At 40.8% G+C, this 13,620-nt stretch overlaps 2 protein-coding genes across 2 annotated transcripts; one reads left to right on the top strand and one right to left on the bottom strand.

The window, feature by feature from the left end:
• Nucleotides 1–1,012: 1,012 nt before the first annotated feature.
• Nucleotides 1,013–11,154, bottom strand: elapor1 (endosome-lysosome associated apoptosis and autophagy regulator 1). Its single transcript, XM_085344266.1, has 22 exons — nucleotides 11,068–11,154; nucleotides 9,419–9,539; nucleotides 9,120–9,300; nucleotides 8,849–8,996; nucleotides 8,681–8,761; nucleotides 8,480–8,585; nucleotides 8,239–8,388; nucleotides 7,977–8,065; nucleotides 7,638–7,815; nucleotides 7,284–7,412; nucleotides 6,603–6,693; nucleotides 6,403–6,508; nucleotides 6,176–6,307; nucleotides 4,571–4,834; nucleotides 3,527–3,703; nucleotides 3,290–3,440; nucleotides 2,808–2,901; nucleotides 2,536–2,637; nucleotides 2,221–2,347; nucleotides 1,517–1,695; nucleotides 1,228–1,393; nucleotides 1,013–1,144 (listed from the first exon to the last, which is right to left on the bottom strand). Exons 1-22 carry the CDS (start codon nucleotides 11,152–11,154, stop codon nucleotides 1,013–1,015), a joined length of 2,991 nt encoding a protein of 996 aa, XP_085200392.1.
• A 26-nt stretch (nucleotides 11,155–11,180) lies between these two features.
• On the top strand, nucleotides 11,181–13,592 carry cfap276 (cilia and flagella associated protein 276). The gene is made up of 5 exons (XM_085345536.1): nucleotides 11,181–11,219; nucleotides 12,908–13,021; nucleotides 13,105–13,220; nucleotides 13,299–13,393; nucleotides 13,571–13,592. The coding sequence occupies exons 1-4, from the start codon at nucleotides 11,181–11,183 to the stop codon at nucleotides 13,384–13,386; spliced, it is 357 nt and encodes a 118-aa protein (XP_085201662.1). The 3' UTR covers nucleotides 13,387–13,393; nucleotides 13,571–13,592.
• The last annotated feature ends 28 nt before the right edge of the window (nucleotides 13,593–13,620 follow it).

Below are 13,620 nucleotides of genomic sequence, written 5' to 3'. Positions count from 1 at the left end.
AACTTTGGCAAATATAACTCACTCAACAGATATAAATTTACAACTGAACAAGATGTCAAAAAAAAAAAACAAGTATAAAAGAGGAGAAAAGATATACACGGTCACGTGTACACAGGTTCTAAATAAATTTGGATCCTACAACGTCATGAAAACACCCTGGGCTTTAAAAATACACTATATCCCCCAAACGGATGCTAATATTGTATTTCAACTGAGAAACAACACTACATAAAAATATAGCAATGACCATTTTATTTATGTAGAACATTTCATTACATGTAAACTCAATACGCTTAACATAAAAGGTCTACTATGCCTTAAGGTATTAAAAACAACAAAACAAACTTTGCAAAGAACTAAAATAACACACACACAGTTACCAGGTGTAAACTTGGAAGAAATAAAAAGATATTGAGTCTCTTGGTGAATGTTGAAATAATTGTAAAAGACATCAGTAGGCAGCTTGTTCCACAGAATAGGACCACAAGAAATGAAAGCTTGGATCTAATTCTGGGAAAAAATCTCCCCCTGATGGTCTGAGACAGCTAATCGGGTTGTAGACATTGAGCAAGTGCTTCATAAACTGATAGAAGGATTTTAAAGGTGACTCTGTGTTGAACTGAGAGCCATTGAAATGGATTAATATGTTCAAATTTCCATCTATGTGTAAGGTGAAGTTGTTCTACTGATAATTTGGACAATCCAACAAATAGAGCATTACAGTAGTCTAACAGTAGCTGTACTGAAAGTATGGACCAATTTCTCAGTCAGATTGAGATATACATTTTTTGTGAGATTGGGGGGGGGGGTGATAATTACGAACAAATTCTCAGTCTTTACATTTTCGGACCAATAACAAATATTTCGGTCTCTGTTTAGTTCTAAAAACTTTCAAGACATCCTCAAAAGTATGTCTCTACATTCTCTTCAGTAATGCAAATATCTTATTAACTAACATCCATCAACAGTCTAACTTTTTCTGACAGAAAAAGCCGCTCTGTAGCTAAAACGTCTACATCTGAACACTTCCTCTGTGCCTTGGTAGAGTGATCTGCTCAATTTCATCATCAGAGTCTTCCTCTACTAGTCGCTGGCGTGAAGATGATGACTTAAGGGGAACCGAGTCGAATCCGTCAGATGTTCTCTGGAAACATATTGATGGCAACATGAAGCAAGGTAAGTCAGCTCAAGTAGCTCAATGTGAACGGGAATGAGGGGGTTACTGACCTCGCGTGAGAAAGACTTAATTTTGGTGAAAAAGGATTTCTTGGTGAGGTCCATGAGGTCGTCCTCTGCATCCTCTCCCTCCATTATTGCACAGCTGTCTGCGGTGGGCAGCTCGCACTCCCTACCCCCAGAGGTCATCATCAGCCTGGAGTATTTATACTGCAGCCTGCAGATGGGAGACAACAGGAACAGCACCTTGTTCTCTGTTTTGTCTTTGATGTATTTAACGGTTTGGATGTGCCAGCTGTTCTATAAACACTACAGGAAGTATAGAGTGTGATAGTCTCACTTGCGTGTCTTTTTCCAAAAATAACAGATGAGACTGATGAGCAACACAGCAGCAACGGCTCCAGTGGAAACACCAAACTTGAGCCAGAAATCCAGAGTCACGCAAGCGCTGACTTTTTGTGCAGGCAGCGGCTGTCCTCCGTAACACTGCACAGGCTGCTGCCACACATAGGTGGTTCTCTGAAACACACATACGAGCATTTAGTCCAACTTTCCTCCCTCGTCTGTCTTGAGAATTATGCTTTCTGGTGGAGAGATCTGATAAGCAGAGTGCTATCAGGCTCATATTGTTCAGTTAGCTACAGGCAGCAGGAGATTAGCATTTAGTGAAAACTAGACTTTTGATGAATGAGCTTGAGATATGGTGAGCAGTATGCTAACTGGACACACTGGAAGAGTGAGCTTAAACTGAGTGCTATCAGTCTTCTCATCTTACCTGCTGGAAATTGTAATTCACATTATGCTGAACTGACATTTAATCTCCATAAAAGATGCTTGTGCTTCACTTTAAATCACAAGGAAAAGTGCACTTTATCTCTTATCTTAATCATTGTCTAAATATTTTTTCTGTAATCCAATGCAACAAAAAATATTTTTTTCTAATTATATCTTTCCATAAAACAACATGAAATGTGGAAAGATGTGATGATGGATCTGACGCAGAGGAGGATTTTTGGCAGTATGTCTGCGGGTATGGAGCATTACCTGTATTCCCTGGATGCAAGCACTGACGATTTCTCTGTAGTGGTTTTTAGTGCAGAGTGGACACGCATGCTGGCTCTGCCACAGAAAGTGGAAAGTGCAACCATCGCATGTCCCCTCTGAACAGTTACTGTGGAGGAAAAGAAAGTAAGACAGACGGTCAGAGGCTTTAAAAACGATCTAAGGGGAGTCACTCTGTCTGCAGCTCTGAATGTGACAACTATTAGTGCAAAAAAAACGGCTGCTGTTTGTCAACAAAGCAGTCGCTAGTCGACTCTAGACAGGTCGAAGGTCGAGCTCGGTTTTTGTTTACAGCACCTTGGCAGCATGATGCGATTTTTAGCGGTCACTGTGGGATCGCATCTCATCCTGACTGTAGCTGACCGGCCTTGTTGACAAGACTGAGTTGCGTCACTGGACCTGGAAACATCAAAAGCACACGCCAAGTGAGAAATTTTAAAGTGCTCTTGATTCTCTGTTACATTTTAATTTCTAAAAGATGATCAAAGCTTCTTTTTTTTAATGAATATTTACTACTGAACCATCTACATGGATCAACAAAATGAATGAATAGCTGTGAGCTCACTTACTTGTAATAGAATAGAACATCTGGCAGGCCCAATGCTGCAGCGAACATCCACTGTGGAGAAGAGATGTTACCAAGTGTCGTCTCAGTGGTTACACCTTTGGAATTGGAATACATGTGCCATTATGATATATTAGATATACAAAGTAAAGTATATTTGATACAATTATGGCCCTACACTCCAGCAGAGTAAACACTCCACTGTTCAAAAATAGTAGCTGAAACACTTCTAGTAGCATCCTTAGGGTTATTAATTTATTAATTAATTTTAAAAAAAGACCTGTGCTAATCCTGAAAGCAAATGTCCAGAAATTGCTTTTCTGGAGCACCAATGACCTTGAACACTGAGGAGCAGGAGAAATGCAAATCCTCACAGCCAGCTTAATTATTATCTGAACACACTTTTCAATAAATGATTAACAAACTCCTGCAAGTGTCTCATTGTATTTACAGCAAAAACCAAAAACCTATTCATTCAGTTCATACCAATGAGTGAGTCACCAATAAGGAAAGGCTGTGAGGACACAAGGCTCTGACTCCTGATGTCAGAGGGAACCACAGTGGACTGACAGACATAACCTTTGACCTCTCTCCCACTCTCTGTTACGTTATCCACACAGGAAGCTGGCATTCGGCCCTGTGAGAGAAACACAGCAAGATTAAAATGCACGTCAAACGCAGTTCTGCAAAAAAGAAACGTCACTTGGACGGTTGCCTTCTCACCTCTGTCCCACACAGGCCCAGATTAAAGCGATGGAAGTACCGCAGGCCTTTGCTGGTGAAGCGGGGGCTGCTATGGACGCTGGTGACGTTGGCCAAAGGAGAGAAATCGTAGTGCAGCAGTGCTCCTTTGCTTGTGCGCAAATCCAGTATGCAGTCACTGAGACAAGCTGTATAGGCCTGAAGGACGAGGTGAGCGTGTCAGCACACATCATACACTGAGAGAAACACCTCACGTTCTGTCTGTGGGAAAGCCAACTATTATAGCTGGCATGTATATGGCAGAGACATATGATTTCCTTTGCTACTTTAGAGCCAAGTATTTCACATTTAATACTTCGTTTTTCTGTTTCTGACCCTTCTGTATCATCAGTGTGATTTTTTTCCCTTTGAAAAATCGAAATAAATTTGCACAAAACATTTTTTAAGGAATAATTTCCCAAAAAATGCCAGATCTAGCAAATATTATACAAATTAAAATTCATATATGCAAATGAACATTTAATTTCATTTAAAAAAAGTAGAATTTTCAAGCAATTATTTAATGGTTCGGGCTTTAAAGAGTTAAGGAATCACTGTCTTTTGAGGATTTGTTTTCTTGAGTGAAATTCTTTACATATTTACAAATTAACGATAAACTAATTTTCTTTAATGGTAGTGAATAAAGAGCGTCTTGGATAGTTTACAGAAGCTCAACAGACATGAAATCACAGAATAAACAGAAAAATCACTTTCCACAATAAAAGATGTCAATGTTTTGGGTCTTGTGGATTTCAGACAGTAAAGTGATTGATTTGTTTGAGCATGTGGGATTAATTTGTGTAGTTTTATTGTGAGATATACCAAAAGAAATGGAAAAAAGAAAAGACAGCCTGTTTTATAGTTTCTTTCCTCATTCATGCCCCAAATTACATTACGTTTTTCTCTGTAATGGTTTTAAATCCCTCTGCACGCTGCAATTCCACAAAAAAAAGGAATACTAAAAAATGTAAAATGTGCACCTGGACACATTCATGTGCTGCTTTCGGAAAGAGTTTTTTTCTACACCTTGTTTGTCGTTGTGTTTGGCCCACACCGAATACAAGCAGCTTCCCCAACTGGCTGATCAGTCCTAATGAAGGTGTTTGGCGGGCACTTCTGACACGCTCCTGTCCCGTTGACCATGTAGTGTCCCGGTGGGCAGAGAACACAGGCAGACCCGGCCTTAACAGACGTCAGAGCACAGCGGCGACACTTCGTGGCCACGCCTCCGATGGCGTTGGTGATGACGATGGAGTAGATCTTTGCAACATCTGCGCTGTAGTTCCTCTCCTGAGGGAATAGAAATACAAATGTGCCCTGCTTAACAGGAATGCAGTTTATCATTTAGCTCTATTTTATAGTCAGTATAAAAGAGAAGGAACAGAGAGAACAAAGGTCATTTAGACTGAAGTGAACGCACAGCTCCAGACTGCCATCTAGAGACTCGGTACAAAGTTCTCAACAAATCAACCACAACCAACATGACACTGCAGCAGGTGGTCACAGCAAATTCCAGTTAGGATTAAAAACATGGACAGACAGTTGCAAACATATTATTTGCAGTATTTATTGCTTTGTGTTCTTGCCCTCCTGTCAAATCTCTCTGCAGGTAAATTTAAACCTTGAATATTGCTGCACTTTTAAAAGCTGACACGTTGTTTTTATGGCTGAAGGTTTGGTGTGCGTGCAAGGGGTGCGAGCGAGAGGTTGAGAAGAAGAAAGATGGGGAGTAGAGGAAGCAGTAGTAGTAGAAGAGGAGGAATAAAAGAAGATAATTAAGTACGATCCAGTTCTGAAGCATTCCCCAAACAGAAGACCGTAAAAACTCCAACATCTTAATTATACATTAATATGATGCTCTTATTTTATTCATCTAAATGTGAATAATTGAACTGATAATCATGAAGTGCATTAGTGACTTTATTGTATTCTGATTTTATTTATTCATTTACTCCACATTAAAAGGAATAACTTAAAAAGTCCAGTTGACTGAGGGAGAGATGGATGACTGAAGATAATAATGACTGTCAAACATACAGCCCGGGGACCAGAAATGGCCCCGCCAAAGAGTCCAATGCGGCCCACTGGATGGTGTTAGAATATTAAAAAAGAAAAAATAATTTTTTAAGTTTCTCTGTATTTAGGTCAGTTTTACAGAAGTACAGTTTACTGACAAAGAAATCTCTCAGAGCCGAGCATAAAACATGTAAACAGGTGAGTAAGAAATAAACCATAACAGTGAAGTTCCTGTTTCTACCCTTTTTTATTTTATTTCGTTTTATTTTTAAAAACAGTGGGTCCAGATTTTTTCCTGTATTAAAAAGCACATTCTCTGTAAATTAACAGTAAATTTCTGTTTTTAGCTACAGTGCAAAGAGTACTTTAGTCATTTATTTTTTAAAGCATATGCCCAAAAAGCCATGCTGGCGTTATCAGGCAGTGCTGTAGTTTCACTGGTCCACCCAACTTAATATGAAATTACCCACTGTGTGGATCTCAATATAAAATGAGTTTGACACCCCTGGTCTAAATAGGGAGTCTGGAAAAAATTTACTTTTGAAGCTGAAATATGAATTTGCTAAGAAGGAAATAAATCAACCTGAGTAGGTGGGATGCGTGTCTGTATCTCACCGTGCCATCTGTTCGCTTAAACGTCCAGGTGAAGCTGACGGTGCTGTTGCTCTGGATCAAGTAGGAGTATGACTGCTTGTGGTTTCTGCCATTCCAACGCTCCACCACATCATTGTTCCACTGATTGTATCCCTACAGAAACAAAAGCACATTCATTCATTTATTCATGTGCACATTATACATCCTGAAGGAGTCATGCTACAAAAATGTTGGGACACCATCCTCACCGCCAGGAAGTAAAGTTTACAGTCAGCTGTACAAATGGTCTCAAAGACGAAGGTGATGCGAGATAGCTCACTCCTCTCAGCGTCTTTGACCATGGACTGAGGCAACCTGTGAAAACCAGCGGCGTTTTATTAGACGTCTTTAACAACTCAAGCTCAAATTTGAAGAGAAACTTTTATGTTTAGTTCTTGTTTGACTTCACCTGTATCCAGGGACACTGAGCGTGAGCATTAAATAGTCTGTGTCCTGGTCCCCGGGGGTGGTGTAGATATACTCTCCAGCCACCTCCCACGCTGCCATTACAAAAGATAAAAGCTGTAAGATACATTTTATCCCAACAGCAACGTACACATGCAAACATACTGTGGATAAATTTTGAAACCAAAGCAAACTAGTTTAATTTTTAAATGAATTCCTCTAACCTACTTACAACTAAGGATCTATTACACAATTCACTTCAACCATTACATACGCTTCTGAAGCTGATGTGCAGGTTTAATTCTTGGCCTTGGAAAGTTTGCAAACTAGCAAATTATTATCTGTGCCTCAGGCTGTTTAATCGCTTTGCTATCTTTCTACTTTGAGAAGTTCTTCACCACAAGTTAATGATTATGTCTATTCACCCATAGTAAGAGATCATCAGTACATCATGAAAAGGTCAGCCATTTGTCACAGGGTTAAATCACAGAAACAGACAACTATTCACACATCTTTAGACTACAGGAGGAAACCAGAATACTGAACTAAGCCAATGCAGACAGGAGGACAACATGCGCACTCTACACAGAAAGGCCTCAGACTGGATTCAAACCCCATTCTTGCTGTGTTAACCAATGCACCACCATGCCACCTACACCTCATTCTCTAATATTAAGGTTCTCACCAGTACGCCGGTTAGAGTCACTGAACACTTGATTGTAGACGGTGCTCTTCATGTTGGCTGGCATCGTGTTCCACCATTTGTACTCAAAGCCCACCACCGGTTCTGTGCCAGCAGGGCACTCGGTGCAAACTGAGCAATCAGTGGAAAATCACATCAGGATATTAGGTCATTAGTGTCAACAATATTAGACATACCACCTTAAATCTTATGACATTTCCTCTCATGCTGTCTAAAAATGTAACTAACTATTAACATGATTGCCTTATTTTTTTAATATCACACGATCAAGGCCAAAATAAAACTATAAGGCCGACATCAGTAAAACACAGTAAAAAGGAGCGGAGTGGCTCTAACCTGTGCCATTAGAGAAGGATCCGCTGGGACAGGGCTCACAGGTGGAGGAGTTGGAGACAAAGAAACCCGGGTTGCATGGCGGACAGGTTTGCTTCTCCCCTGACGCGGGAAGCTTCAGTGCTCCTTCGACAGTCTCACTGCAGATCTTAGGCTCGATCCATTTGTACATGAGCTGAGTCTGAGACACACACCAATACACAAAAAGAAGAGGCAGCAGTGGCAGCGTTACAGCTCAATCAGATCATTTATGTTAAATGAAGCCTAACATTTACACCAGTGCGATTTTTAAAGAAAAACCTCCACTGAGCCAGCAGGAGCTCTACTTCCACGTATCATTACCTTTCCCTCAGAGTCACAGGGGGTGTGGGTGTAGAAGTAGTCACTGCTTGTACATGCAGGTCTCGGTTTGCAGCTCGCTGAACCGACGACTGGAAATGTTTTTGGATGAGGAAAAACGCACAGCACACATTTAAGTCCAGAGAAAAGATTAACTTGACCACTAAGCAGTAACTGCTGCATTTGCATGTGTGTGGAACGTAGCAGTTGTAAGTCTGTAAGAACGCTTTACTCCACCTGGACAGAGATAAGCAAACGGGCATACCTGCGTATTTATCTTCCTCGCATTCATGGCAAGTAGTGGCACCTTTATTGGAGTAGGTATCAGCGGGGCAGGGGGTACAACGTGCGGACCCTGGGTTTGCACTGTGGGTGCCGGGTTTACAGTGGAAACACTCTGATGTGTAGGCCACCCCTGGAGAAAACCAAAAAAAGTTAATCATTAACAGAGACAACGTGTTGGTGGGAAAAGGGAAAAGTTTAGGCCTGCTGCACTCCTATCTTACCTGATATCTGAATGTTTCTCAGCAGCACAGGTTTGACAGCACTGCCCTGCAGGGAGTATGCTATAGTTCGCCAGTACAACACATTGTTGCCCTTATTTAGTTCGACCTGTACAGAGACAGAGTGGGGCATTCATTTATTCAAAAATTCCCCAGGGCTGGCCTTGAGTGCACTGAAGTGCTAAAACTGCTTCCTGGACAAACCGTGTATTTGCTCCAGCTGCTCTCTGAGATCCGCATCCACCGGCTGTTAGAGTCTGTCGACTGACACTGGTCATTCTGAACCTGCAGGAAGACGAGAACATTTCACCAAATACTCACACCGAAAGGTGATCTGTGTCAGCTGAAGCAGCAGTCATTTACAATCCTTACAAAGAACTCAAAGTAGATGCTGGTGTCAGGATAGAAATATTCAAAGGACAGACTTCCAGGCTGTTTCAGGTTCACGGCGTAGGACAGCGTCGCAGTGCATTCATCTGTGTTTGAGGCTATGTAGTCACCCTTTGGTGTCCAGGTTGAGCTGCAAAAACATCAGCAAGCAGCAACAGTTTAAAAAGGTTTTGAAAATTGATACAGAGGGCCTCAATCAATCAGATAAATCTTGACAGGAGGAGGGAGGGGGCTTGGTACTGTGAATACTAACTTGGAGCAATCCGTTTGGTCATTCCCCTCATTCGTTATCACGCCGTGAGTGACAAAACCAGTCGGCAGGCTGTCCCACTCGTCAAAGGCCACGCTGGTGCCCAGAGAGTAGGTGCCCGCAGCACATTTCTGACACTGCTGTGACTGCATATCAAGATACTCCCCCTCATTACAAGAGAACGCTTAAAGGAGACAAAGCACATGCTGAGAATGGAGATGTGCACCTGACAGTGAGCGTATCTGTTGTGCAGATTGAAGACTTGGAGAAAATGCCTGAAATAAAAGTAGGTTACTGCTTACTGCACTGAGTCCCTTTGACAGGATCTGGGAGGCCCGTGCATATGTCGGCTTTGTTGGGAACTGCAACTCTCCATCTCGACCCGAGGACGTCACACTCTGTGTACTCAAAGTGATAATCTGACTGCAGGGATTAAACACAGGTGTGAGTTTCACACAGTTGGACATAAAAGCACACAATGGATAACTTGCACAGCCGGAAGTGGGAATAATAACTGTAAATTTAAAAAAAAAAATGCAAATGTAAATAAGGATTATTTTGCAGTTTATCTGCCCATTTTGATTCCTCACATGTTCAGCATGTAAATTCCTCACACACAGGAACACTAAACTCATTGTTGCACCCTTGTTTTAAAAAAAACAAGAATTCCAGGTTGCCTTATACTTCAGGAATCTTTTCGCCAAACCAGGACAGCCTCTTTTACAAATAAAAGCGGAGGCTAATATTTGCCCAGGAGCCCGTCTCAACTGTTATTTTAATCACGCTTATCAAGGATACTGCTGCTTCTCTGCAGCCTTAAGGGTTTACTCAGCTGAGAGGAGAGATGCTGATTCGACCGGTCCCTTTGTAAACATTTAATTTAAGTGTTCTCGAAGAACTTTGAAGACAACAAAAGCTCTCAGTCGAATGACAAACACAGTCCCACCCATAATGAGGTAAATTGGGAGGAGACAAAACATTTAAGTTAACCTCACTGAAACAAGGCATGAACACACAGCAGGCACAGAGCGTAAACTGGAGATTTGGTCACTGGTCAATAAAAGGATGTGATATTCCAAGGAAGGTCATCTGCCACGCCAATCTACACCCACACAGCTTCATGGGATTAATAGTTAACAGAAACACAGCAGCAGCTGCACTCCTCCATCCTTGTGTTTTTGAATTAGAGCTGCAACATTAGCTGTGCTAGGGTATCAAGTGAATGCAGGTCCTGGGTGGGAGGATTTGATGTAAAAATGCATCGAACTGGAGATGTGCTGTAGCTTAATTGCCCTCTTTAAACAAACACAGGGAAACCAGGGCAACGGGACATTATGACCGCTGTGCCACATGGTGAAATAAACTGGGCTGAAAACAAGAGTCACAGAGGGGAAAGGAGCACCTAGCAGGACTGCTTTCTGAAACTGAAATAAAAGCCTAGAGGTCCATATGGTGCAAAGTGTGCTGATCAAAAGGAGTGGTTTGAGTATTATCTCAAGCTACTCCTGTTATGCAAACTGACCACAGATATGGAGGCTGTAAGAGAGCGAGCAGGCTGTGTAGTATGTGGGACCTCTAGTAAAACAAGTGTAGGAGTACTTTAAACACTTGAAGGGGAAACATATGTTCAATCTCACAAACTGCTCAAACAAACTGCTGTTTGTGCTCATTTTAGTGTTTGCTTTTAGTTTAAAGAGTGATTCAGCATTTCACTTGAACATGTGTTACATCAAACATATGTGTGTTTTCTAGACCAACCTTTCAACCTTTCATATATTTGAAAGTCTGAAGCACACAGCACATGTACCAGCATCTGTCTGCACCCCCAGAACTAGAGTGAATTATAAATACAGCTGGTTTGTCGCAGCACACGCATGAAATAAATCCCTTGGTGATTTAGAAATGACTGAAATCACAAAAACGAATAAATAAATAATATGAATCGCCTCACCTCTTTGCACATGGGCAGATCCGCGGAGGTTTGCAGAAAAAGCAGCCACAGCAGGCAGTGGCTCAGGTGTGTCAGGCCGGGCTGCATGGTCACCTGCTGTCGGTGCTGAAGTGATGGAGACGAAGGAGAAGAGGTCTGACCTGCGCCCTCAGGTGCTGGAGGCGCGGCTTCCCTCTCACACTCTGGGATGTGATTGGCTTGGTGTTTTTACTCTGAGTCCGAGTTACCTTTTAACGATCACCGTTTTCCTGTGAAAGGTTTAACCGGAAGTTTGCTGTTGCTGAGAAACCGGGTTGTAAACGTCTTGCTTTAGCTAGAGTCGTTTAAAGGCCGCAAAAAGAAAAAATCAAACAAAGTAATCTGGACCAGTGTTTGTAGATCTAAATATGTCAAACCGGGATCCTTTCCCCTCTCCGAGGGTAGAAAACGACCTCACTCTCTGCGGCTACAGGCCGCAGCAGGTGCGTTAGCTTTAATTACTATAACTTTATCTCCTAAAGAAACCTCCGGGAGGCGTTATTGATGCTTTGTGTTCAACAAGTTATACCAAAATATACTTTTTACACTAGTAGCACTTTATTATTAAGAGTGTACTATGTTTTGCTTTGTTTTTTGTTTTGTTTTTTATGAAATTAGGGTGTAATTTACTTGTAAAAGGGCAACACTTTTTTTTTTTGGAAAGAAGTAACAAGTTATACTGTGAGTAATTTTAAGAAGTGAGTAAGTACCGAGTATTTTAGCCGAGAAACTAACGATATTTCCAAATTTTGCATGATAAATATGGTGTAAAAAGAAGAAAGAAAGTAATTACATATTATTAAGTGTACATGATGTTTTTGATTTCACAAAAACTATACTGAAATTTTACTTTACACTGGGGGAATTACACCCTTAGTTGCAGGCTGTATTACAAGGTCTTACTTTTTAATAAGAATACCATCTGGGCCTTATAAATATAAGTATAAATGTATACATAAATATTCTAACACATTATATTTTTGTTCTTTACTTCCAGTGTTCTGACACCTGTAAGTTTCCTATTTTCTTAGTCTAAAGGACTCTGTTCCACAAAGCTTTTTGGTCTGTTTTGAAAAACTGGGATGCTACAACTAGTGTTTTCTTTTGGACCTAATTGTTTTCATGAGAAGGTCACATTTACTCCTCAAATCTCTGTTTACATCTCACACATAGATTTTTTAGTACTAACATAAAATATTTAATTTCAACATCAGAATTGTAGTATCTATTTATCTATTTTTTTTTTTAAAACTGAAATGAACAGAAGTACAGAGCCAGAGGAGCAAATAAATATCTTGTCTGGATTGGAGCAGATTATTTGGCTCCTTTGTTACTTTTATTGTCATTTTAAAATATTAATGACATGTTTGTTTTTTTTTAACTTACCGGGGAACACGGTGGCACGGAGTGACTCACACAGTCCTAGTATTCCCCTGCTGAAATTATGTATAACCACTGCTTAACAGTGTGATAAATAATTAAGGACTGAAAAGTAGATTTGGACACGGGTACCTAATCCTTATAATGTCACTTGATATGTAGGTAACTGATAAATGAAGTAAATTAAATCTAGGTATGCAGTATTTAAAAATACACGGTAAAACATTTCAAAGCATGTTACCTAGTGCACTTAGTTATTGTTATCTAATGAAGTTATTAAAAAAATTAACTTAAACAAATAAGAATTATAAAAACCATTTGTAAGATTTCATTCTACGTGGATGTCGTTCTATGCTTAAAAATGTAAATAAGTTTGAAATTTGGAATCTATGCATATTGTTTCTTTGGAAATTTGGAATTAGTCTTATTTCTTATCCTGCAGAAAAAAACATACAATAAACCAACTCACATCGCCCAGACTGAGGAACCTTGGAGTCGCCTCCACGACACAGCCACTGTGTCCAGCACCCAGCGGAGTATTTTGAACTGTACACAGGTATGTCGTCAGCATTCACTTATGAAACCACAGAAAGGCTGAAGTATCTCTACTTTGAACGACTGATCTGTACTCAACCACAGACTCCAAACGACAGCCTCGACCTTCAGCTAAACGCGGTCTACGATCACCACAAGAACTGCTTCTGGAGCAAGAACCAGATTTTGTACCAGAAGGAGACTGTCTCTGAAGACCACAGGCGGGTGTTTGTGATGTTTTGGCAGTGGTGCATCAGGTAGTTCAACTGTGTTAAGATTATTTGTATGTACTTTTACAGGAAAGAGGCAAACTTAGAGATGGAGGAAGCAGAAAATGGAATCACAGTGTGGGTCGACAAACAGAGGCGCTCTATTCGCATCAGCTGACACACAGGTAAAGCTTGGTTAAATCAATCACAATGAACTGCAAATGTTTCATCAGCTCAGAGAAACCTAATACTTCTAAAACTGCAACTCCAACCCTAATCCACTGACCCTGGGAGGAGTGTGTCTTTGTCTGGAGTCAGGTGTGTCCAAATACAAACACAATGCACTTATCTTTGCTTCACAGGCGTCTTCAGACAGGGGCTGCTCTACAAAGCACAAGAACTTCAGCTCCGC

Source organism: Diplotaxodon limnothrissa, linkage group LG20 (assembly GCF_057381915.1).
Source record: "Diplotaxodon limnothrissa isolate DT_005_m linkage group LG20, D_limnothrissa_male_GT1.1, whole genome shotgun sequence".
NCBI classification, from domain to species: domain Eukaryota; kingdom Metazoa; phylum Chordata; class Actinopteri; order Cichliformes; family Cichlidae; genus Diplotaxodon; species Diplotaxodon limnothrissa.
Note: the sequence above shows the minus strand (reverse complement) of the source record. Positions and strands in the feature narration are given on the sequence as shown.